The sequence below is a fragment of the Pezoporus occidentalis genome, unplaced genomic scaffold (genome assembly GCF_034315485.1).
Source record: "Pezoporus occidentalis ecotype Australia unplaced genomic scaffold, CSIRO_AGI_Poc_V1 ctg241, whole genome shotgun sequence".
Lineage (NCBI taxonomy): Eukaryota > Metazoa > Chordata > Aves > Psittaciformes > Psittacidae > Pezoporus > Pezoporus occidentalis.
In genome coordinates this window covers 379,224-404,275 of record NW_026914297.1, presented here as the reverse complement: position 1 = coordinate 404,275, position 25,052 = coordinate 379,224, and the positions used below count along the sequence as shown (strand labels likewise).

The 25,052-nt window shown below is 51.2% G+C and overlaps 1 protein-coding gene across 1 annotated transcript; it reads left to right on the top strand.

Moving 5' to 3' along the window:
- Positions 1-138: 138 nt before the first annotated feature.
- On the top strand, positions 139-23,403 carry CPD (carboxypeptidase D). The gene is made up of 21 exons (XM_062622484.1): positions 139-824; positions 2,716-2,963; positions 10,477-10,619; positions 11,220-11,389; positions 11,991-12,358; positions 12,533-12,724; positions 13,617-13,784; positions 14,872-14,981; positions 15,268-15,370; positions 15,823-15,965; positions 16,562-16,731; positions 17,299-17,610; positions 18,770-18,965; positions 19,205-19,340; positions 19,989-20,138; positions 20,566-20,661; positions 20,751-20,815; positions 20,960-21,091; positions 21,477-21,662; positions 21,966-22,065; positions 22,685-23,403. Exons 1-21 carry the CDS (start codon positions 139-141, stop codon positions 22,909-22,911), a joined length of 4,101 nt encoding a protein of 1,366 aa, XP_062478468.1. The 3' UTR covers positions 22,912-23,403.
- Positions 23,404-25,052: the final 1,649 nt, after the last annotated feature.

Here is a 25,052-nt window from a genome sequence, read left to right as displayed (position 1 = left end):
CTCCTCCTCCGCGGCCGCCGCTTATTGGCGGGCGGCGGAAAGAGTGCCCGCCCGTGGGCGGGGCCAGCGCCGCCACCGCCGCCTCCTCCGGCTGCCCGGCGGCTCCCGGGGCGGCGAGGCCGGGCGAGCGGCGGGGCCATGGCGAGCGCGGAGCGGGGCTTCGGCCGGGCGCCGCCGGTGCTGCTTCTCCTCCTCCTCCTGCTGCTGCTGCTCTGCGCGGTGCTGCTGGGCCCGGCCCGCGCTGTCCACATTAAGAAGGCGGAGGCGGCGGCGCCCGGTGAGGCGCTGCGGTACCTGCACTCGGCCGAGCTGGGCGAGGCGCTGCGGGCGCTGGCGGCCGCGGCCCCCCCAGGCCTGGCGCGGCTCTTCAGCATCGGCGACTCGGTGGAGGGGCGGCCGCTGTGGGTGCTGCGCCTGACGGCGGGGCTGCCGCCGGAGAGGGACGGTGAAGAGCTCGGCGGGGCGGCCCTGCCCGGCCGGCCGCAGGTGAAGCTGGTGGGGAACATGCACGGGGACGAGCCGCTGGCGCGGCCGCTGCTGCTGCGCCTGGCCCAGGAGCTGGTGCGGGGCTGGGCCGGCGGCGACGCGCGCATCGGCCGCCTCCTCAACAGCACCGACCTGTACCTGCTGCCCAGCCTCAACCCCGACGGCTTCGAGCGCGCCCGGGAGGGCGACTGCCGCGGCGGCGGCGCGGAGAGCGGCCGGGAGAACAGCCGCGGCCGCGACCTCAACCGCAGCTTCCCCGACCAATTCGGGGCGGCCAAGCCCGACCTGGAGCCCGTGCCCGAGGTGCGAGCCCTCATCAACTGGATGAGCCGTAACAAGTGAGTGTGACCCGGCCCGGCCGGGGCTCCCCGCCCGGTTCCTCTCTTCCGCTCCGAGGGAGAGCCTTGGCTCCGCTCCGCGGGGGCTCCGGGCTGCGTTCAGCCTTTCCCTGTGCTGTGGAATTTCTCCCCAGTGTTCATCGCAGCCCGGGTCTGCTCTGCACTCAGTGCCCGGGCTGACGCTCCTGTGCCAGCCTGTACAGGGCTGGGGTTTGCTGTGCACCTGCAAGGAGCTATAGTAGCCCCGCTGGGCACAGGCATTCCCGGCCTCTGTGGCCAGCTGTGTGTCCCCCTTTTCCAAGAGCCCACAGCTGGAAAATTCTCCTTACCCGCTTCATCATCAGGTTGTGTGTGTGTGTGTGTTGCTCTTGGAGTTAGCAGTGTTTTCACCATGAGCTGTAGGATGCTTAAAGCATTGGGAGGTTAAGTATGCAGCTGGTCTGTGTACAAGCATGTTGAGAGAGCTGTGCTGAACAGGGCTTTCCCCCATCCCTGTGCTTCATGGAAAATTCCCTGGATTTAGCAATAACACTGTGCAGCAGCCTTTCCTCATCCAGGTGCTACTCCTGCAGCTCTCTTTGCCATCTCTTTTCCTGGGGATGCAGGACTGAGCCTTGAGCCCTGTGCTCACCCTCAGGCTCTCACCCTCCAAGGAGGTGAATGGAGGGAAGCTGCTGTGCCCAGAGCACGGCAGGAAAGATGGTGCCTTTGAAGCCCAGCACCCTGCTCTAGTGGAAGGTGTCCCTGCGCATGGCAGGGGACTGGAAGTGGATGAGCTTTAAGGTCCCTTCCAACACAAACCATTCAAGGATTCTTTAGAGAGCTATGGAAGGTCCAAACCACTGAGGTCAGTGTGACCAAGTGTGTGGAGGAAACCAGAATGCAGCACACTGAAACAAACTGTGGCTCTCTTCCTAAAGCTGAGATAGAGGGAGAAGTGGGAATGGGATGCCTGCCACCTCTGATCTGCCTTGTTGGTAAGATCAAACCAAAGCACATGACATTTGGTGTTCGATAGTGTTGGCTCAGTTTTAGGGATGAAATGTGCTTGGCCAAACTATTAAAGCTTGGTGGATGCAGTGCCCGTGGGGGTTATTGCTCTGGAGGGATTTCATGTGCTGCGTCAGTAATGGCTTGTCCCAGGGATCCTTTAGGACAGCTCAGATGCAGCAGTTTGCACCGAAATCCCTCTAGACTTGGTTCAACTCGGAATTAGTTACTAAGGAAACTCATGCATGTTCTTAATAGCAGTTTGAAAATACCTCAGGCTTTTAGGTGTTGTGTTGGAGGTGGGATTGGCCTCCAAGCCAGGGTGAAGCAGGAAGAACATGGGGCTTTGTGTTTGCCTCTACCTGGCAGCACCAGTTAATGCTGGTATGATTGTATCAGGCTAACACAACCAGCGTTAGAAAAATGAGTGGGTAAACACAAGTGTTTGATTAAAAAAGAGATTGTGTGTGTAATGCAATTCATGTGAGCTATTTTAAGCAAGTAAAGGTATTGGTCATGTTACCTCTTATCAACAAACTAAATCCCATTTGACCAGATGAAAAGGAGGACTCTTTTCCTTCAGTGCTCTATGTGGTGGAAAGATGAAGAGCGTGTGTGTATCTGTTAACATGACCTTGGTGTAGCTGCAGCCCTGTGGGTGTTCTCCTTGCTCAGGGCTGATGGAGAAGGGTCTGATCTCTTCCAAAGTGTCACTGCCACTCGGGCAGCTCATCCAGTGGGCACGTTCTGCCTCATTGATCCCAAATAGAGTTTGGAGGCTCCCAAGAGCGTGGTTTGGGTGGGAAGGCAGCAGAATAACTGGTTGGGCAGCTGTAGCCAGCATCCTGTTGAAGTTGTTCCAATATGACTCTCTTTTTCCTTTTATCCTCCCCAATCCCAGGTTTCTGCTCTCTGGCAATCTGCATGGTGGCTCAGTGGTCGCAAGCTACCCCTATGATGACTCTCCCACACACAAGCCCACAGGAGTCTACAGTAAATCAGCCGATGATGAGGTCTTCAGGTACTTGGCAAAAGCTTATGCGTCGCATCACCCCATAATGAGAACTGGCAGACCCAATTGTCCTGGCGAGGAGAGAGAGACCTTCCAAGATGGTATCACAAATGGTGCTCAGTGGTATGATGTAGAAGGTAAGATGTGCTGACAAGTCACTCTGGCTCTAAGTCGCCTACCACTCATAGAAATAGCTCCTTGCTCCCGCTGGGATCTGCAATCCAAACCAGTGGTGATGATCACAGAGGAAAGGATGGTGGGGGAAGTGATATTTTTAGCTTTGAATGCGTTCTAGCAGCTCGAAATGAAGGGAGGTAGCATCACAGGCACACCAGTAAGGGCTTGATGAATCACAGCCTGGGAGATGTTCGAAGGAAAGAGATCACAGCAAACTGGAGGATTCTTCCTGACCTTATTGGATGCTGGAGAGGCATCCTGCATGCAAGAGGCTTCGTTTGCCAAGTGAACTGTCAATAGCTCTCTAGATGGTTACTGAATTTTGATACAGGAAAGAAGAAACTGTTGTTAAAGGCATTAAACCAATGCCGGTATTCCTTGAGGGTTTTTTTTTAGCCTTCAAACTTGTAATTTTGTAAATTATTATAGAGTAGCCTGCTGTAAAGCTATATAAAATGTAAATGTGTGGTCTGAGCTCACCTTGCTGCTCTGAAAGTGGGGAGGACAGCTTTCCTATGGACTGCTCTGCTTTCAGACCTGTGTTAGAGGAGAGGTGGGATCTAGAAGGGATCTGCAGTTCAGTCTCTGGGGCTTCTAGGAGAGCTCTTGATATCAGCAAGTTTACCCCCAGGTGCCCCCACCCTGTACGTGTGGAGGTGACTGGCCTGGCTTAGCCATGCAGCGGCTGCTCTGTGTGTGCTGGTTTTGCTGGAAATGGGATTTAAATGATAATTCATGTGATGAGAGGCTCTGGTGGAAATGTATTTGTGGGCTGGTGGGGAGGGAAATCTTGGCTGTGTCTTTAGAAGTGACACCATTGCCGGGCTCCTCAGCGGATGTTGTACAACCACGGCCTCTCCAGACACTGCAGGAACTCCTGTGGTGAGGCCACCACAGAAACCTTGCAGAAATGATGTGAGGAAGCTGTGTTGCTTTGCTGTGCCCAATCTGCTTTGCTTTCCCTCCTGCTCGGGCTGAGGGGTGATGGCAGCAGCACTGAGGAAGCAGTGACATGGGATTTTGTTTGTCCTTCAGAGCTTACAGCTTAACAAACTAGTAAGACAGTGCCTGCCCAAAACAAGGCTCCAGAGCTGAGTCCTGTGCTAACCGTGCATCCACCTTGCTTGAGAAGGAGGGAGAGGGATCTGTTATTTGGCCTGAACACATCACCTCCGTGCTGGAAGAGGAAGTCTTGATTTCAGTGGTGGCTGAATCATTCCCCAGGATTTCAGTGATCAAATAAGATGCAGTTTTATCTCTTTCTTTAGCAGCTGTCTCCTTCCTTCCACCCTCTCGAGTACGCTGGCCATGGTGTTTGCTGGCTCAAGGCTCACTCTGCTGCTGTGAAAAGTCCAGCAGGAGGAAGGTTTGTGTAATCTGGTGAATTTGTTTATGAAGGAACAGGATATCCTGGATGATCTGTGCTGCCTTGTTCTGGTGGCGGTTGTTACCAGCCAACACCTCAGTCAGGAGGTTTGTTAGCTGCAGCTCTACGGTTTTTTGCCCTTGGAGTGAAGTGGGGTGAGTGGTTCCAAAGCTTTGGGCCGGTGTTTCTGGGCCCCTCGTGAGCAGCACTTTTTGCTGCAGGGTTAACTCCTTCATCGTCCTGCTAGGATGTGAGGTGCCTGGCTGATGGCTGTGGCACTGATGTGTGAGCCTTTCAGGAGGTTTCACCTCCTTTCCTTTCACGGGAAGTGGCAAAGTGTGACCTGAAAACCAGTTTGCTCTGTGCTGCCGTCGCTGTGGTTTCTATTCTGTCCAAAAGCCTCCAGCATCCAGCCTCTGCAGAAATAAACCCTTTTGCTGTGACAAGCCATGGTCTTGGGCTCAGCTCTGATGACTGCAGGTGGTTCACGGGCAGACATTATAGAAGGTGCAATGACACCAGCTCTCGGAATGGAGCATTGCTGAAGTGGCAGAGAGGAGCCTGTGTGGGCTCTTCCTGAAGCAGTAAGGCTGGACTTGCTGAGCTTAAATGTCTTTTCCAACCTAGTTGATTCTATGGTTCTAATTAACCTCTTACTGCTGTTGCAAATGCAGCTGTGGAGGATGGTGGCAGCCCTTGGAGCACCTTCCAGGCTGAGGGGTTAACCCACAGCTGACCCACCCAATACCGGAGGCTGGTACATGTGTGATTTGATGTTGTATGAGTTTATTGTGTCCCTTTGGGGTTTAACATTTATTTCCAGTCGTGGATGAAGAGCAGGTGAAGGGGGGTCAGGTGTATGCAGTGTGACAGAAGCAGCAGAACCACCACGGTGGCTGCACTGAGTCATCTGACTCGCTCAGCTCTGTGCTAAACCTGCTGAGGCTCACACAGGGACCAGGAGGCTTTTCCCAGCGATTGCAGAGTTTAAACGTGTGGTGGAATGAGGCTGGGGAAATCCCAGTATCCTGCAGGAGGTAAGCGGAGCGCGTGGTTGTGTGAGCAGCGCAGGGCACTCACTTGTGGCCTCTAGATCAGGTTGTGCCAGGAGAGAATGCAGGCTCCAAGTGAAGCCAGGAAAAACAAAGAAATGGGAACATAATGTTTCCACAGGTGGAAATTTTCCTGCCACGTTTTCTCATGTGGAATCAAACAAGCTGGAAAGCAAACTGCCACGGGATTCATTGTGCTGGAGTTAACCGGTGCAGGTTTAGGCTGGTGCCAGACCCCATTAACTTTCATTTGAGCTTGCAAACAGCCTCTTGTGTGTGTCAAGCCGAGGTGGCAAGTACAAACCATAGGAGTAATTGGTAAGGTCAAGTGTGCACAGAAAAGGTGGCTCTTTGCCAGGCAGCTGAATTTGCCTTCTGCATTCCAGCTGCTGTAGATAAGCACGTCTGCCACCGAGATGGTTTTAGAGGCTATCTCTGCTATACATGTTCTTATTCTCCCTTCCTTTTTAACCTCTGCGGGTTTTAACTACTAAATGCCTGGTTTGAATCAAGAAAACGCATGCAAGTGTTGGTCCAGATGATGCTTGGAAAGCTGTTAAGAAACTGCTCAAGTCTTACTGTGGAAGGATGTGCCTGCCTTTACTTTGTAAAGAGCCCAGTTCTGCAACTGAATTCAGCTTAACATTCAATAGGCTGTTTTGTGGGCAGCCTTGGAAGGGGTTGGTGTTGTTTGCAGTCCCTTCCTAAAAGCTCTTTTCCTTGCTAGTTTGACTCTGATGGCCGAGTTCTGGTCTGTACTGGAAGGTGCTTCTGAAGTTCAAAGTGGATTTAGGTTTCGTGTGTGCTTAGCGGTAGCTTCAGCTGTGGTAACAAGCCCCACTGAGCTTCCACGCAGGTTTTAGTGGCATCAGAGTAATTAAAATGGGTGCTGAGAGCAGTGGGTGCTCGTGGTACCGCTGTGGTGGCTGTTTCCTGAGCATGGCAGAAGGCAGTTGCACAGTGTGAGCTCTGGTAGAAGTTTTCAGCCGTGTCTGTCTGGAATGTGCACAATTGGCTGCCCTTATGTGTTTGTAAGTGTTTCCATAAAATCCTTACTGCAGCTTTTTCTTTATTCTTGAGGGGAGTATTGGCTTGATGGTTTGAAGGTCTCTTTTCACATCTAACATGAACTGCAGCTCTTGGGAAGACTCTGCCCTCCCCTTGGAGAGCCCCAGGAAGGCTGCAGGGCAGTGCTGCTCGGGGCTGTGTGATGCAGCTGCTGGAGCTGGAGGCTCATCCTCACCCACCTCTTTAATGGTTGCAGACTAATGGACCAGCACATTCCTCTGCTTGTGTGGTGCTGCCACTGCTGCCCCCCTGGTCTCATGCTGTGAGACAATCACTTCTGTCCACAGACTAAGCGACTTGTGCCATATATTTAATCACATCTCTGGCTTCCTGTGTGCCATCTGCTCTCTCTGCAGAGCAGACAGGACAATTTCTCTGCTTTAACTTAGCTGCAGGTCTCTTATCTCCTAATGTCTGCTCCAGCAGAGCGGGAATTGGAGAGGTTTCTGCAAAGTGCAGTTTGAAAATAGAGCCCTTCCTGGCTGCCCTGGAAGGCTTCTCCTGGCATGTGGTGTATTTATGGTATCTGGCTCCCCAGGCTTGACTCTCGAGAGCTGCATTCCCCTGCTCCCCTGCCTGCTCGAGCTTGGCAGGGAGCAGAGGCATGCCTGTCAGTGTGAGCTCTGCAGCACTTGTGCTGCAGGAGGTCTGGGATCCTTGCCCAAAGTGCAGTCCTGACGCTCAAGGAGCGGATCAGAGCAGGAGAGAGGTCTGTTCTGAGTGTTCTGTGATCTGCCAGCCAGGACCGACTTGCTGTGACTGGAAGCTGCTCACTTCTGCTTTGCTTTGCTTTCCTTTCCTTGCAGAGTAGGTATGATGCTTCAATGGGAGGCTAAAGCTTTAGGCAGTGTGGGGTAAAAGACACTCTGGGATTACCCCAGCTATTACCCAAGCAGGTAGGTAAAGTAGAAGCACTGTTGTCTGACACCCCTGCCTTGGGTGTACTTTTTCTGTGCTGCCTCTTGAATGCAGTGCTCTGCTAGTGGTAGGCTGTGTACAGATCTCTTCACACCTCCACATCTTCTATATATCCAGGACAGATGGTATATGGAAAACCACGTCATTCCATATGCTGTAAAAATAACTGTCGTGCTCTGCAACGGGGCCGTTTGAAGGCCAAATATGAGCAGTGGATACAATCCAAAGTTTCAAGCATGCAATGGACTACTTTTGAGCAAGATTGATGGAGCAAGCTCTAATTCAGTCCGTTGCTGCTCTATTATGGGTGAGCATCTGTCCTAAATTTGCTTGAATGGCAGATGAAGCCCTAAATACGCTTCATAATGGCTCTGGTTCACGTATGGATGTTTTCAAATTCATTAGCATCCTGCTAGGAGCAGATGGTTATGGGTTGGCAAATTGTTTCGCTCTGCATGGTGTTCCCTGGTGAGGGCAGCCCACACTGGGTTACTTCCCTGAACCTGGTAACAGGAGCTGAACCAAGCATCAGATTTGCAGGTCTTATTCCTCTAAGCCCTTGAACTGAGTCTGAGAGTTTTGAAGTCCTCAGACACTTTTAGGCCCCTCGTGCTGGACAGAAAAGTCTCTCTCCTGGTTTGCTCTTGGCCTGTACAATGCTCTCTTGGCTGCACGTGGCGATGGATTTGTTACAATAAAAGCTTCCTGTTCACTTAGCAGCAGGTTCCCAGAAGAACTGAGAGGAGCTGGGACATCCTTGTTGTGGCACCATCCCACACGTCTTCCAGGGGTCTGTTCTAAATCCTTGCTCGTGCTGTCAGTCCACCTCTGCTTCACCCAAGTGCAGTGGGGCTATTGAACCCGGAACAGTGGTCCCTGACCTTTTGGGAGAGTGAGTGCCCACAGCCACCACAATTATTAAAAGCCTCCTCTTCCTGGTAAGGTGCTGCTGATGGCTTTTCCTGGCCGTGCATTAACACAGGCTCTGCAGATGCCAGGTAGTGCATTTGCATCCTGGTATTGATCCGTTCTGGCCACTTAATTGGCCACACCACTGAGGGTCCCTCACTTGTGAATGGTGAGGAAACTGCTCAGACAAAGGGAGTGAGGTTTGTTACCATAGCACTAATGTAGCTCTTTGAGCATAGCAAAGGAGGAGAGCACAAAGTACTCATTTATCACTTGCCTGCTGGGGTCTTGCAGCCTGGTGCCATGACACGAGCTGCAGTCTGGCTGCTGCTTTCTGTCCTCCTAAAGTCTGCGTTGCCTCCTGTAGAGCAAATGTATAGCTATTGTATGAGAGATGGGCTTCTGAGAGCCAGTTTGACATCCTCAGCTCATGCAGAAGGGATCCATTGCCTGGGTCACTGCATCCATCTGACAGTGGTGGGAGTTGTTCACTTGGTTCATGGAGGTCTCTGGGCTGAGCAGTTGCAGGCCCTGCTGTGCAGGTTGGGATGGAGCCATGCAGGAGGTGGTGGCGAAGGCCATGGCACGCCAGTCTGCCTGGATTGTAACTGAACAAGGTGGTGTAACCCAGAAGAGAGCATCAGCATGGGTAAAACTTCGTGTGGTGTGTTTTCCATGCTGGCACAACTGCTTGATGTGGTGGTGGGAACGATCTTCTCATGTGGCCGTGACATCTGGCTACAGTCATGTGGTGGGATTCGTCAGGGTGCCTCTAAAACCGGTTTCACAGACTTGTGGTGGTTTTGGAACGTGCCTTTCACTGTTGGAAGCTCCCACGAATGTTCAGAGGGCTGAACATAGGCAGTCTGCAGCAGCACACTGAAGTCTGAGCTCCAGATGATGAGTGGTGATACCTGCGGCCCTCGTGTCCTGCTGGCGCATGGTTCACCCTTGCTTGAGGAACAGGTTTGCTTGCTAAGGGCTGAATGTAAACTTCAAGTAGAGTCAGGACACTCCTGGAACAAGGTGACCTTTTTGATTCATAGCAGTGCCTGTGGTTTCTCTGAAGGGGAAGAATACCAAGATGAGCTTAGTACTGGGGAAGCAGCTCTGTGCACTCTTGGTTTCTGGTGCTTATGGAGGTTTGGCTGGTGTAATACTGCGTTAGCAAACTGTCCCCTGGTGCTGCAACATCCTTAAACTGATGGAGACTGCTGCCTTAGAGAGGGAATGTGGAAGGAGGCTGGTCACTTGGCTGAGGGTCTCAGGGAAAAGAGCACGTTTCCCATTTGGAGTTTCTCAGGAGGACAAGTCTGGGTCCGGTTCTGGCCGCTGGGGGGTTGCAGGAGTCCTCAGGAGTGAGGGGTCATTGCTGCCCTCTGAAATCAAGAGGCGAGGTTCCCGAGGGTGACTTGCTGCAGTTCAGTCCACACTGACACCATATCAGAGCTTGTCAGGCTTTCTGCTAGAGCTGCTCTAAATATCAAGTAGATGGAGAGCCTTTACTTGGAGGAAGAGAGCAGCTGGCGAAGTACAGAAGGGAAGGTGTTGCTTCCTCTTGTCTAGAGTTTTGCTAAGAGGTTTCTTGGGAGAACAGCTGTATGGTCCTTGAAGCTGAGTTTGGCCTGCAGATTGGAGCTGCCACCTCCCAGGTTGATAGCCTGGTGGATTCTTTTGTATCAGAGGCCTGAAGCGCATTTTGGGTGGAGTAACTTCTCTTGCAGGAAGACCCCATAAGTCTAAAGGTGGCTTGGAATCCATAGGGAAGGACTCGGTGGCAGTCGTGTTCAAACTCTGGTGTGCCTGACCTGGCACCCTGGATTGGTAGTGTCTGGAAGATGTCTTCACAGTAACATGAACCTGTATGAATCCCTGAGTGCTGTGCTGCTGCTTTCAGCTGACAGAGCAGTGAGACTAAAGGGACTGTCATCTTTGAGCTGTCTGTGCCTGACTGACCCAGCGTGCCAGTTACCGAGTGAAACTGAGCTCAATCTTCCCTAGCACAGGCTGTCATGATGATCTGATCGGGGTTGTTCGCTCTGAAGCGAGGGTAGCATCATGGTGAGATGCTGTGGGGGGCTGAAGGACAAGGAAGAGCGTGCCTCCCGTGGTGGGATGTCTGTGCGTTGCTTTTGGGACATCTCTTCCTCGTTTTCTCAGGTGGGATGCAGGATTACAACTACGTGTGGGCCAACTGCTTTGAGATCACGTTGGAGCTGTCCTGCTGCAAATATCCTCCAACCTCTGAGCTCCAGCAGGAGTGGGAGAACAACCGGGACTCTCTCCTTGCCTTCATTGAGCAGGTAGTGTTGGCAGCATGGGAAACCCGGGTGTCCACGGTGGGCTGAGAGCACCGTGTTCGCTTGTGGCTTGGTTTGCTGTGTGTGGTAACACAACTGCAGGTGCTGTGCAGAGGTTGGTGGCTAGAAAGCTGCTGTGTGCCTCTGTGGTTCTGCCACAGTTCCCACATCCTCCAAGACAGCAGAGCTCCCCTGAGAGCGGCCTCGTGGGGTGCAGTGCAGTTATTGCTGAGTAATGTGCTCACTGAGTATCTGTATGGCCTCATTGCCGTGAATCTCCAGTGATGTTCAAAAGCACCAACGCCGCTGAAACCTTGGCTTGCATCTGTCTCCAGATGCCCATGGATGAGTTGAGTAGGTGACAGTTTAGGCTGGGAAAGGAGCTGCATTTTGTCCCTTGATACAGCATGCAGCCCTGCTATGTTCACGTTGCTGTGTTGATGAATTAAGAGGATTTGTTAGGGAGGATCAGTTCTGAGATCTTGCTGCCTTCCCTTTGGTGTCCTCTGCTGTGCTTGGGGAAGCGCAGGGGGATTGCTGGCTGGGGATGTGGTTCCCCTGTTTTGCCTGTCTTCAGCCAGGCTCTTGCATTGTTTTCCTCAGGTCCACATTGGTGTGAAAGGCTTTGTCAGGGATGCTGTCAGTGGAGCTGGCCTGGAGAACGCGACCATTGTTGTTGCTGGTATCGCTCACAACATCACTGCGGGCAGATTTGGTGATTACCATCGGCTGCTTGTGCCTGGGACCTACAACGTGACTGCAGTTGTAATGGGGTAATGTCACTGTGGCAGCCTGCAAGCCACACTGCCAGCTACTTGTGTTCCTTCATGTACTTCTTGTCCCAAAGCTTCTTGTGTATTTAAGGGGCTTGGCTGGAAGGGCCAGTGAACGCCTCCAGCTTAGAGGTGCAGCTGTGTTTGTTCACCCCACGCCCCACTGCAGCAGAGTGCTGTTGGATGCCCAGTATTTGTCACCTTCATTTCATTGCTTGTATTGATCTGCATCTAAATTCTTAGGCAAAAGGAGAAAGTGGAGTAGGGTCACCCCAGTAAGAGTTGTGTTGTCCCAAGTCTGGGTGTGAAGGTGTAGCTTGTCCCTAGGCTACCTGTGAGAGCCTGTGGCTTCTTTCCCGGTGAGTCTGTGAACAGGAGCTTCTGCCTCTGTGACACAGCAAGGACAGCAGCGTGGCTGGCTCTGGTAGCAGTGGGATGTGTCCTGTAGGCTTGTTCTCTGGTGAATCTCTTGCGTGGTCCATCCCAGTGGGTTCAGGTGGGAAGAGTAAACTGGAGTGGTGGAGAGGCTGCAGGAGGCTTTGGCTTTGAGGAAGGAGGTTCTGAAGAGCCTCCTTGCTGAAGCCAGATGTCTATTTCACAGCTACACACCAGTGACCAGAGAGAACATCGAGGTGAAGGAGGGAGCAGCAACAGAAGTGGATTTCTCCTTGCAGCCAACTGTAATAGTGGCATCATTTAACGTCACGCAGCTCACAGCAACGTCTGCTCCTGCCTCTACCATCACCCCCACCCCTGCGCAGGCAGAGGTCCCGAGCACAACCTCTCTCCATCAACCCATCCAACCCATGGACTTCCGCCACCATCACTTCTCAGACATGGAGATCTTCCTGCGGCGCTACGCCAACGAGTACCCCAAAATAACCCACCTCTACTCCGTGGGCAAGTCGGTGGAGCTGCGGGAGCTCTACGTAATGGAGATCTCTGACAATCCTGGTGTCCACGAAGCAGGTAAAACATGGGAAATCCTTTTTACTGAGGCACAAATGCAGGTGACAGACCCTTTTGGTGTTGAGGGAGCAGAAGGGTAAATAGGTAAATGACCTGCAGAAAGGGTGGTGAGAGGTCTCCAAGCTTTAATGAAGTGGTTATAATTGTCTCTTTGGTGTGGCCCTGTGTCTGCAGGTGAACCAGAGTTCAAGTACATTGGGAACATGCATGGGAACGAAGTTGTGGGGCGAGAGCTTCTCCTAAACCTCATCGAGTACCTCTGCAAGAACTTTGGCACAGATCCTGAAGTGACAGATTTGGTCCAGAACACGCGGATCCACATCATGCCATCTATGAACCCTGACGGCTATGAGAAGTCCCAGGAAGGTATTGCTGCCTGTGCTGAAACATCTGGGGGGTTTCTAACTCTGAAAAGAAGCTTTTGGGCTCTTGTTACCTCTGAGAAACCTGGAAGTCGTCTTGGAGGAGAAGTGGTCTCTGCACAGGGAGGCTGGGAAGGGTCATGGTGCGTGTGTGGGATGAGTGGGTGAACCCACATTGCAGGATATGGGCAGTCGACTGATGCTTGAGGTTGTTGGAGAGAGCTCTTATGCTTCAGCCACTGCTATATGCTGCCCCTCTTCAGGTCCCCTTATGGTTTGTGGCTATCCCAAGCCTCATTGAATATAAAAAGACATTCCTTTGACACAGCTCTTGCTTGCTGTGTTTTGGTCCATGCTCTTAGTAACATGTGATGTGGGAGCCAGGCTGTCTGCAGAGCACTCGTCCAAGGATAATATAGACTTCTATCGTGATGTTGAAATTGGCAAAAACAGCCCGCAGGGAAGTCCGTAAAACTTCGTGGCTCTTGCACGTTGGCAGAACAAAGCCTGTGTGTCCAGAGTAATTTCTCTGGAAGCAGAGGTCTGCTTGGGTTTAGCAAAGAACTTGTCCCGCTGGTTTGAGGAGGTGAGCTCTGAGGTTGCTGTGGTCACGACATCCGGCTCTGGCATTGTTCGTGGTACACTGAGTGGCACTGAGAGCCTGTGCAAGCACCCGCAGAGAGGACCCCCAGACACCTCCGTGTGCAGAGCAGGCCTCTTGCTGGAGGAGAAGATGGGTGTCCCCTCAGTCTGGGGTGCAAGAAGCCAGCACTGTTGTGTTCGCTGCTGTCATCCATTCATTGACTGTTGTAAGCTCTGTAGTAAGGGGATGAAGCCTCTGCACTGAAGTAAGAACTCGCACAGGGCACAAGCTTGAACTTGGGTTTCGTTTGCAGGAGACAGAGGAGGCACCGTTGGCAGGAACAACAGCAACAACTACGACCTGAACCGGAACTTCCCAGATCAGTTTGTCCATGTGACAGACCCTCTGCAGCCAGAAACTCTCGCTGTCATGACCTGGTTAAAGACTCACCCATTTGTGCTCTCGGCAAACCTGCACGGAGGTAACGGCAGCCAGACCCAGCTCCTTCCTCTGCTGAGGTGCACGGGATGGGAGTTTGCAGGGATAACTCCACAGTGTTCTAGTGAAGGCAATCAGGTTCCTGCAACAGGAGTAAGGCCATTTGCAAAGGGCTTACACAAAGAGTAAATGAGGGTGAAACCCATGTTTCCCAGCACATTTGTAGGGAGTTGGAGATGCTGCTGGGAGGATTCCAGCCACTTCTCTGGAGACAGCGCATGCTCTGGGGAGTAGCAAGCACGCTGCCCACTGGGAGATGGGGATGGGTGCTCTCCTCAGCGGTTGCTCAGCAGCTGGATCTGGGAATGTGATACAGTGCTGCAGCTGTTAAAGGCTTCATAACAATTATAGAGTGAAGAGAACAAGATGTAATCCTGAGGGTTCCCTGCCTTGAGTCGCAGGGCAGAGCTATGACATTTGCTGTAATTTAATTATCTTTTTTGGAGTGATGTGAATTAAATCTCTGTATTGCAGCTTATTCCCCCGACAGTTTGTCTGCTGGCTTGTAGCTGTGGTAACGTGCAGGTGGCTGCTTCGTGCTAGTGTGTTGAATTCTGTAGTGCAGCGGTACCATGTGTGGGTACGAGAGCTGGCAGTTCTCCAGCAGTGGTGGTGGCTGGGCTTCCACAGTGCTGTTAGTGCAACTTGCTTGGGGAAAGCTTCAGAAAGCCAAAGGGGTTATAATCTGTCAGTGCTTGCAATTAGCTCCAAAAGGCTGAAAAACTCCAGCAGCTGGGCCAGGAGCATGGTGCATGTTCTAGGAAATCCCTCCCCTTGCTTTCCCTCCTCTGAAAGCGATTATTCTAAGGTTATGCTCATCACTCCTGTATGTAAGAGCCAAACCTTTGATGTGTTGTGGTGCGGGTTCACCTTCCCACCTGGGTGTGATCTTCTCTCTTCCGGTGCTTTTGTTATCTCTTCTACCCTCTGGGCTTAATGCTTTGTTTAATGCCAAGTCTTGAGAAGCAGAACACTGGTACTGATTGGAGGAAAGGAAACATTTCTGCTATTAGGCTGAGGGATTGCTTGGAAAGTGTGCAAGTATGAGTCAAAGCTTGTTTCCCTTGCAGGTTCTCTGGTGGTTAATTACCCCTTTGATGATGATGAGCAAGGAGTAGCCATATACAGTAAATCCCCAGATGATGCTGTGTTTCAGCAGTTGGCACTTTCCTATTCTAAGGTAAAGCTCTAACGGGAAGACAGGCACATTCTGCTGGGATGACTCCTGGAGCACAGGAGCTGACCCACTGAAGAGTGGTAGAAAATGCTCTGTATGGGCTGGGAGGAGAGCAAGGAGGGGTTGGGGTTGGGTGTGGGTGCAGTCTATTTGTGCTGCAGCCATACAAACACACATCTACAGGGACCTCTGTGCTTGGTAACCCTGAGTGTGTGACTCATGTTAGGACAAAAGTGCCAGTGCCTATGGAGTGCAGACTTAGCTTCACGTGTTGTATCTTGTTTTGTAGGAAAATACAAAGATGTACCAGGGAAGCCCTTGTAAGGATATGTACCCCACTGAGTACTTCCCACATGGCATCACTAATGGGGCTCAGTGGTACAACGTTCCAGGTAAAGTAGACCTCTTGCACTGTTTGTCCCCCAAGTTAATGCATGTACAACTTAAAGAATTTAGTCTGCTCAGTCACAAACTCTGCATTGGTCAGCCCAGATTACTTGGACTCAGGTTTCTTTTATAACCTCTTAAATAATGTACTCAGATAAAGTTATTCCTGGGGGAAGGAATTTATAGGGTAGTTTTTCTGGTTATTAGCAAAATGGTTTCATAAAATTTTACAGCCCTGTATTAGCATGAAAGGTATTTACAAGGCGGATGGTTATTTGCCTGCTAGTCTGGCTTCCCTTTGAAGCTTAAATCTTACCCTGTGTAAAAGCCTTCTCTCTTCAACTGTAAAATGTGTGCTGTAGTTTGTACGTCACCTTTCTCTACTATCCGATACACCTTTTTTCTAGAGCTGTGGTACAGTTGCCTTGTCCAAACCTTATTCACATTCCTGTTGTAGGTGGGATGCAGGACTGGAATTACTTACATACAAACTGCTTTGAAGTGACTATTGAATTGGGCTGTGTGAAATACCCCAAAGCCGAGGAGCTGCCCAAGTACTGGGAGCAGAACCGCCGATCCCTCCTCCAGTTCATGAAGCAGGTGAGACACACTTTGACCTCAAGCACTTGTAGGAGCTGCCTCTGGGCTTTGTATTAGACGTGCCAGGATGAATGCACTGCTCTGTGGGCTGAAGTGAGTGCTGCTTCCTGGCCACACTGGGTACCTGCTCCCCAGAAATCATCCCCATCAAACGTGTTTCAACTCCTCCTTTTCCCTTTTCTCAACATGCAAAAAATCTGTATGGAAATAGCAACCAGGTGATGCCAGTGTGGGCCTTTTATTTAGCACTGCCTTGGTTTTCCCTAGGCTGGAGTAGCCCTTACATGCTGTTCCCATCTGAGCTGGGGCTGGTGGTAGTGCTGCACACCCAGGGTATGCAAACAGAGGTGTGGAGCAGAGAGTGCTCTGGTGGCACCCTGAGCCAAACAGTTGCTCATTGTGCTCATCAGGTGATAGTTGTCCATGCCAGCTGCTGGCGAGTTGAACCTGAGCCCTATCGGAATGTGTCTCTGGGAATGCTGAACCTCCTGGCCTGGGAGGTGGTGGGATCTGGGTGTCAGTGCTCTCACAGGGATGTGTGGAGTGGGAGCCAGAGGAGGAGCTGGCACTCAGCAGGGCTGTGGGTCTGTGTGCAGGTTCACCGCGGCGTCTGGGGGTTTGTGCTGGATGCTATGGATGGAAGGGGCATCCTGAATGCCACCATCAGCGTTGCTGACATCAACCACCCGGTGACCACCTACAAGGATGGAGATTACTGGCGCCTCTTGGTCCAGGGGATGTACAAAATCACAGCATCTGCCCGAGGGTGAGCAAACAGCAGCACAACCGACTTCCCAGTCAGTAGTTCCATCACCTCTGCCCTACAGCAGATGTAGACATGGGTGTTTTTCCTGCCCTCTGCCCTATGCAGACTTACCAATGTAATGCTACCCTGGTGTCAAAGAGTGCTCACCTGGCATCGGTGTGCAGTCCAAACCTTCCCTTGTTAGGAGGTGATGTGGGGAAGGAGCTGATAATGTCTTTAGGGGAAATTCTCTTGCTGGCAGCTGCCCACAGAAATGACTTCATCACTTCAACTGCTGCCAAAACGTCTGTTTTGAAGCAGCCTGACTTCTTGTGTGGCCAGTCTGCCACGTAACCCTGCAACACCTGAGCCAAAAGCAGCCCAGCACCATGTTGAGCCCTGAGCTGCTGCTTCTCCTCCTGCCATTCCCATGTCCTTCGGAACTGTTCTTGCTCTTCATTCTTACAGCTCCCTTATGGCTGGGAGCAGTAGCAGTCTCATGTGAGTGTCTAGTCAGGAAGCGGGATGGTTTGTTGTGCGAGGTCTCTAATGCTTGATGCTTCCTTGTGCCTTCTCTTCCCTGGGCAGGTACGATCCAGTCACTAAGACGGTAGAAGTCGGCAGCAGAGGTGGGGTGCAGGTCAACTTCACCCTTTCACGGACAGACATCAAAGTGGAGGAGGGGAAGGTGCCAGTCTTGAACACCCCGGACACCAGTGACCCCAACGAGAAGGAGTTTGAGACCCTGATCAAAGACCTCTCTGCTGAGAATGGCCTGGAGCGCCTCCTGCTCACCTCCTCCGGGAATGTCGCTCCCTACCGATACCGCTTTTACAAGGACCTCTCCGAGTTCCTCCGAGGCCTCTATCTGAACTACCCCCACATTACTAATCTCACCAGGTGAAAACTCACAGCAGCACCGCTCAGCTCCTCCCTGAGCAGCAGCCTGGCGTAGGGAGGTAGTGAAATGACGAGCCATGAGCACAGTGCAGAGATGGGGAGCTCCTCCCTCCCTTTCCCTGTGGTCCCTGAGTTTGAGGGAGCCCCGCATGCAAGGACTTGGTTGTGGAGCACTGGCCTTACAGATGCATCTGTGTGCTTTTTCCAGAGATGTATTTTACTGATTTAAACCTGGGGTGCTGTCAGTTCCTCAGGGGTGCCTGGGACTGCTGATATTCCAGCACTGATATCCCCAGTGTCTGCAAAATATCTCTGTTCCATGCTCATTATTTCCTCTGTTTTCCAGATCCCTTCTAACATCCACCCTGCTAGAGTCCCCAGAATAGCTGATCAGTTTGGCTTACAAATCTCAGATGGCTTTTTCATTGCCTGCCTTCAGTTTTTGATTCAGCAGTGTGAGATGTGTTTGGGTTAGCTTGCCCTGAGCCAAGGCCTCTGCCCTCCTGCAGAAGACCAGCTGCTGCAGTCCTCTGCTATTCTTTGTGACCTGTAGCGCTTGCCCTCTGTCAGCTTTACAAAGCACAAATCTCTTTGTCCCAGGACCTCATTTGCTTGTTGTTACCAGGCACAGTGTGCTCATGTGCTGTCCCAGCTGATGCCAAAGCTGCTTGTCTCATCTGTAGCCTCTATTGTCCTTCCAGTTGCATCAGCCCCGATTGCGTTCCCTGCTTTGCTTGCATTCCGTTTGCTAACTTAATGGCATGACTATGGCAACAAGTTCTGCATTACTGGAAGTAGGGCTGCTTTTGTCCTCTGCTGCATAAATTAGTTTGATGTCCAGATGTATCTTGCTTTGAAGGAAGAAGAAAGCCACAAACAAAGCCAACAATGGAAGCCCAGAGGCATTTAGCAGTTCCACATTTAGCATCATAACCTATATAGAGATACACAGAGCATTGGGTGTCTTGTACATCTGGACCTGGACATATTTCCACAGATGCTTGTTTTCAAACTGTGTTCCTAGTGAATTCTGTTCAGTGCTGCTGCAGATCTGCTCTTGGGATGTGGTTGTGTTTTGTCTGCCTTTGCAGCCTCTCGGAGGTTGGCAGGGGTGCAGCTGTGTTCCTGAGCTCACGCTCTGCTTTTCATCTCTTGGCAGTTTGGGTCAGAGCATTGAGTTCCGTCAGATCTGGTCCCTTGAAATCTCCAACAAGCCCAACCAGTCTGAGCCTGAGGAGCCGAAGATCCGCTTTGTTGCTGGTATTCATGGAAACGCTCCTGTTGGTACCGAACTGCTCCTGTCACTGGCAGAATTCCTTTGCATGAATTACAAGAAGAACGCTGCTGTTACGAAGGTGAGGAGCCAATGCAAGGGATCATCTTGGAGTCTTCCAGCTATATCCTAAGAAAACAGTGCTCACTGGGAGAGACTTGCCTTGTCAACACTGACCTGCAGTGATCCTATGTGTAGTGGGGGAGGTGTTGTGAGATCCTCAGGGCAAGTGGGAACCTCTAACTGCAATTCCTAGGATGAGATCCAGGCAAATGAACCCTTCTGATTGCACTTCATGTACTGTTTCTCCTTTTTGTGCAGCTGATTGATCGAACACGGATTGTGATTGTGCCTTCCCTGAATCCAGATGGACATGAGATAGCCCAGGAGAGAGGCTGCACATCGAAGATAGGCCAGACTAATGCTCGTGGCAAAGATCTGGACACAGACTTCACAAGTAAAGCAAACTGAAGCACAGTGATGTGTAGGGTCCCTCTAATAGTGAAGGCTCCTTCTGGCTGCTCTAGGTTTGGGTATAGTGATTTGGTTACAGAGTCTGTCTGTACAGAGAGCAGCACTCCTGCCCTGAAGTCCAGGGAGCAGAGCTGCTGGGAAGCTTCCAGTGCTTGGATCTGCCTTACAGATGGTAATTTGCAGCTTCCTATTTGCAAGCAAAAGGCAGAGCTGAGCTCTTGAGGAATGGTCCAGAGGTTGGACAACACATAATATATTTTTTCCTGTTAACTTATTTCTTTCAGCCCCTGATTTCTGAAAAATGCCTTCTGTTCATGCTCCCCAGAAAGTCTCCTTTTATTTTCCATGCTTTTCTGGTTTCAGTAACTACCTGTCATTGGCACGTCATTGGTGATACTGAAAGCAAACACATATGAAATAGTCATGTGTCACACCTGTTTAGCTTTGCAGGTGAATTCCCCCCATGGGTAGAGTGGTCTAGATGCTTTACTTGACCTGTCAGGTGCATCTGCTGCGTAATACATGCAACAAACTTAATTTCAGGCATAGACTGAGAATGTACTTCTGGCCTCTCAAACAGCAGAGGAAACGGATGTCAATTCCCTTTTGTATTTGTTGTTCTGGTTTATAGGCAATTATTCCCGGTACGTGGACACACTGGAGCCTGAGACCAAAGCCATCATGGAGAACTTGATATTGAAGCAGGATTTCAGCCTCTCTGTTGCACTAGATGGAGGATCTCTGCTTGTCACATACCCATATGATAACCCATCACAGACAGGTGTGATGAACATCTCCAGGGCCTTGCATGCAGTTACCCTTGAGCTCTCTCTCTTCTTGGACTTCTCTCTTGGGCAGAAGTCCACGTGACTGCATGGTTTAGGAGTTTTTTTGTGCTGATGGTGTTCTGTAGCCTCCTTCTGTGTCCAGCCCCTTGTATGTGGGGTTGACAGTCTGTTAAGTAAAGCTATAAAACCTCACAGGGTTCAGCAGGGGGGCAGAACACTTACTATTTCTGTTGTAGTTCAGCCTTTCTTCTGCTAAAGCCACTATGAAGTCTGCTTTTGATACCACCTTCAGTGTTAGGGAAAATCTGGAATGGCCTTGAAACAACGTGTCTCTAATACAGGGTCTTGGGGTTAGAATGGGAATCTGCCCCTCCAGGGAGCAGGAGCTGCACTCTCAAGGTCTGATTTTTCTCTTTGTAGTGGAGAACAAAGAAACACTGAAGCATTTGGCATCTGTGTATGCAAACAACCATCCGCTGATGCATTTGGGCCAGCCAGGCTGTCCCAATAAGTCAGGTATGTTTGGCTGAGTCCTTTACTTCCCCCCCCCCGCCCCCCCAGCATGTGCTAGACTCTATCTGATACCTGTGTTGTTGCTCTCACAGATGAGAACATCCCTGGCGGTGTGATCCGTGGCTCTGAGTGGCACAGTCATGTGGGGAGTATGAAGGTACTTCATCACAGCACAAGGCTTCCTATCTCTGTTAAACAAGCATTGTTAAACAAGCATTGAACATGATGTCTGAGTAACACCTCCCACTCTGCAAAGCTTTTTGAATACCTCCTCTTGTAACTGTGGTTTTGGCCTTTGCAGGATTTCAGTGTCACGTTTGGTCACTGTCCCGAGATCACAGTTTATACCAGCTGCTGTTACTTCCCGAGTGCAGGGCAGCTTCCTGGCCTGTGGGCAGAGCACAGGAAATCTCTCCTTAGCATGCTGGTGGAGGTGAGCCACAGCTGGGGGGCAAATTCGGGCAAGGAGGGAAGGTAGTGGGCTGGATGGGAAGGGGGAAGAGGAAGAGAACAGTATGGAGGGTCCTTGCGGCTTTGTTGGTGCTGTGTAATTACAGACAGTCAGACTGTATGAGGAATGAATTGAACACAGGCAGCAAGTGACCACAGTATGTGTTGACCTGAGAGTTAATGGTCTGTGCTGTGTTGCCTCACAGTGGGCTGAGTAGTCCTTGCAGTGCTGTGCACTTTTATTTGTTCTGGGGGTCAGGGATGGAGAATGGGCTGTGTTTTGAGGGGAAGATTAGTTATATCTTTTAGTTACAAATGTGCCACACATGTGGATCTGAATGTGACGTGTTTGAAATGCTTTCTTCCAGGTCCAAAAGGGAGTCCATGGCTTTGTCCAAGACAAGAGTGGCAAGGCAATTTCTAAAGCTATCATTGCTCTTAATGAAGGTTTGAGGGTCTTTACTAAAGAAGGTGGCTATTTCCATGTGCTGTTGGCTCCAGGTTTACACACCATCAGTGCAGTAGCTGAAGGGTACCAGCAGAAACATGTCAAGGTAGGTGAATGCCTGTATTGGAGATTTTCCCTCTGCTCCTTGTCATATGAAGGCATCCCTGTCTGGTCTCTGCCTTGGCTGTGCTTAGCTGTTGGTTATCTGCCTGGTTTTCTGCCTTGATACAATGAATGGAGAAGAATTTCCTAGCGCAGCAGGGTTGTTTCAGGCAGTGGCTTTTCTTTCCATTGTACTTGTCTTTGCTGACCAGGGCAGAACTGGGTGGATGCCAAGTATCTCTTTCATCTTGACACCTGAGAGAGGTGAAAGCTTAGAGACACTCTGAGCTCTTGTATCTTTCTGCAGGTCTTTGTCCGTCACGATGCACCCAGCTCCGTGTTCATTGTATTTGACACAGAGAACAGGATATTTGGCCTGCCAAGGGAGCTGGTTGTGACTGTTGCAGGTAAAGTGACACAACTGATCAAAGCTTTGAGCTTTGCTTTCTGTACTGGTTCTTGCTGGCAATGACCCTTCACTGAACTGGAAAAGTAGCCTGAAGACATAAGCCATCTCCTGCTTTCCCTTCTGAACATGTGCTTGTCTTTGCAAACTGGTCCAACAACCTTTGGATCTGGTGATGCTGGACTAGCAGAGGGGAGGGAAGTAGAGGATGTTGCCAGGGGTCTGAAGGTTTTAGAATGAACTTTGACATGCCTGGAATGGGGTAAGCCTGGTTGCATGTGGAGCTGGAAGCTAGATCTTGCTGCTTCTTCAGGGTGCTGTGGCACCAAGTAAGCATTAGTACTTACTTATTTTGTCAAGGTGGCAACTGCTGGAAGGCAAGAGGTTGTACCCAGTCTGCAGAGGAGCTCGGTGGTGCTGCTCCAGATTGTGAGCACAGAAAATAAAGCTAGTGCAGTCCTGCTCTGGAAGCAGCTGTCATGCGTGGCATGTCTGCCCTGGCCTAGGAGGAAGCAGCAGGGTCACAGTGAAGCGAGGAAATGGTTGTGATTGAGGAAGGGAAGAGAGATGGTGGCAAGCTCAGGAGCCTCCCATAAACTTTGATGTCTTGTCTCTGGCAGGTGCAAGTATGTCTGCTCTGCTCCTCACTGCCTGTATCATCTGGTGTGTCTGCTCCATCAAGTCCAACAGACACAAGGATGGCTTCCACCGCCTCCGGCAGCACCACGACGACTACGAGGATGAAATCCGCATGATGTCCACAGGCTCCAAGAAATCACTCCTGAGCCATGAATTCCAGGATGAAACAGACACTGAAGAAGAAACACTGTACTCCAGCAAACACTGACACTCCTCGGGCAGGAAGGGAGCTTCCCATGGACCAGACCCAGTGGTGGGGGCCAGTCCCTGTGGTTCAATTTTGAAACATTAGCTTGCAGGATGTGTCCTCCAGAGGTGCGGGTGGCTGCTCCCAGCTCCCCTCTATTTGCTCTGTTCCTGTGTACATGCAGATTAGTTGGTGTTGGGGGCTGGTTTCAGGCTAAGAGCGGACACTGGTTGTTATGGTTTTGGATCAAGACCTGGAGGTTCACATGAGGTTGTTTGAAAGGCAGCTTAACAGGGTGGCCAGCAGAGTTCCTAGCACTTCCCCAGCACCTCAGTACAGCAAGCAGATGGTGGGGAAGTGCCCCAAGACCTGCAGGGAGTCATAGTTCCAACACTCCAGAGCAGTTTCTCTTCCTGTTTTGATTTCATGTTTTCCACTCTGTACCTGGGGGGAAGCCACATCCTTCACTTGACTCCATGTTCTGCAGTGCAGCCCTTGGAAAAAGACCCACCCCCCAGAAAAAAACCCATCCTTTGGTTCTCAGCTGCTTCCTTGGAGCTTCTTCCCACCAGGAGATGCTGTGGCCTGCTATGATCAGCAGCGAGAGCTAGGGGAGATGACATCCACTCTTGATGTGAGCTGGAGGAAGGAGCAGATGTCAGAGCTTCAGTGGACCCTGATGAAGTTCGGTTGCTTGCCAGCTCTGTGGTACTGCTGTGCCTGACTTCTGGGGAAGGAAGAAGCTTTTTATACCCATCACCCCTGGTTGCTTTTCATTTGTGTAGTAGACTTGGCCTTTGGGGTTTCACGTTAGCATTGCAATGGCACAGTGTCTGAAAGAGCAACTGGAGGTTGTTCTAAGCAAATGGATAAACTGATGGGGTTGGATACTGTTAGAAAAGCAATCAGTTACTGACTCCACCTGATCAGTCTTGCTCAAGTGTGCCACTGTTCAGGAGGAAAGAGTGAAATGTGACCACTGCTTTGTATTGCACTCCTATTGGAGCAGCAGGGAGAGGTCATGGGAGTATCCATGGCCCAACTTCGGTCTTAAATTTTGAAGCAAAGCTGTACCTAATACCATTTACTGGTCAGAGCACTTTGGAAACATCCTCATCAAGCTCTGGTGATGGTGGGCATCAGCTTAGCTGCTGGCTTGGCTCTGTTCTGCCCTGAAGTGTGTAGCAAGAGCTCCACCTGCTTGTATGTCGGCTGCTGCGGGGCCTGAGTGCAAGGTGTGAGGAAGGGCTGAATGGCTGTGCTGAAGAAGAAGGAAAAAGCAGCCACATCCTGTTTTGTAGCACTTGGCAGGAAAGGGGAGCTGCAGTGTGCATCCCCCAGGCAGGTGGGATTTGGGGGGAATAGAAGTGATGGCCAGAAGGGAAGAATGGCTGAAATGGTTGATTTCCAGAGCCTTGATGCATCTCTGATGTTCCTGTGCTTTCTGGGCAGAAGCTTGGGCTTAGAATAGGCACTTATTTTCTTGCTGCTCATGTTCTTTTTTTTTAATCCTTGCCCTACTGACTTGAACTCCAGGGTGCAGGAGCCTGGCACAGCAATGTCTTGGGCATCCACTTTGCCCTGAGCTGATCTGTTCTCCAGCAACCTGGGGAGGTTCACTGGTGAATCCTACACATGGTGTCTCCTGGGGGGTGTTTGCACCCAAATGCATGATGAGGTCTGTTCTGCAGGGTTCTTACTTGGTCCTCTCTGGGGAAACAGTGCAGTGGGTTCCCTATTGAAGGCTGCTGGGCCCCTGTCACCTGGGGAAGGAGCAGTTCCTCACCCCAGCATGTGGTAAGTGCCCATCCAGAGCCACATGCCCGTGCTGCCGCGCTCATAGTCCCAGCTGATAATGTGCAGCCAGCTGGAGGGACAGAGAGAACCCTTACCCACCAACACACCTTCCCTGTCCCACAGGGACTTCTATTGCAAGAAATGTGTGTTAAGACCAGGCTTGGGTGCAGGGAGATGAGGCTGAGCATTGCTTCTGCTCCTGTCCTGCATTGCTGTGGTGTGAAAGCTGCTCTTGAGCTGTGAGCATCCCTGTGCCTGCTCCCAGCTCATCATGCTGAGCAGGACTGTGATTTGGGCCATGACCCTTTCCCATGGGTGATGAGCTGCAGCACACCAGCACTCAATAGTGCTAACTCTGCCTAACC

Coding starts and splice junctions, on each gene's coding strand:
- CPD (XM_062622484.1), top strand. CDS start 139: ATGGCGAGCGCGGAGCGGGGCTTCGGCCGGGCGCCGCCGGTGCTGCTT. Junction 14,982..15,267: donor TGGCACTTTCCTATTCTAAG/GTAAAGCTCTAA, acceptor CTTGTTTTGTAG/GAAAATACAAAGATGTACCA. Junction 20,816..20,959: donor GTCATGTGGGGAGTATGAAG/GTACTTCATCAC, acceptor TGGCCTTTGCAG/GATTTCAGTGTCACGTTTGG.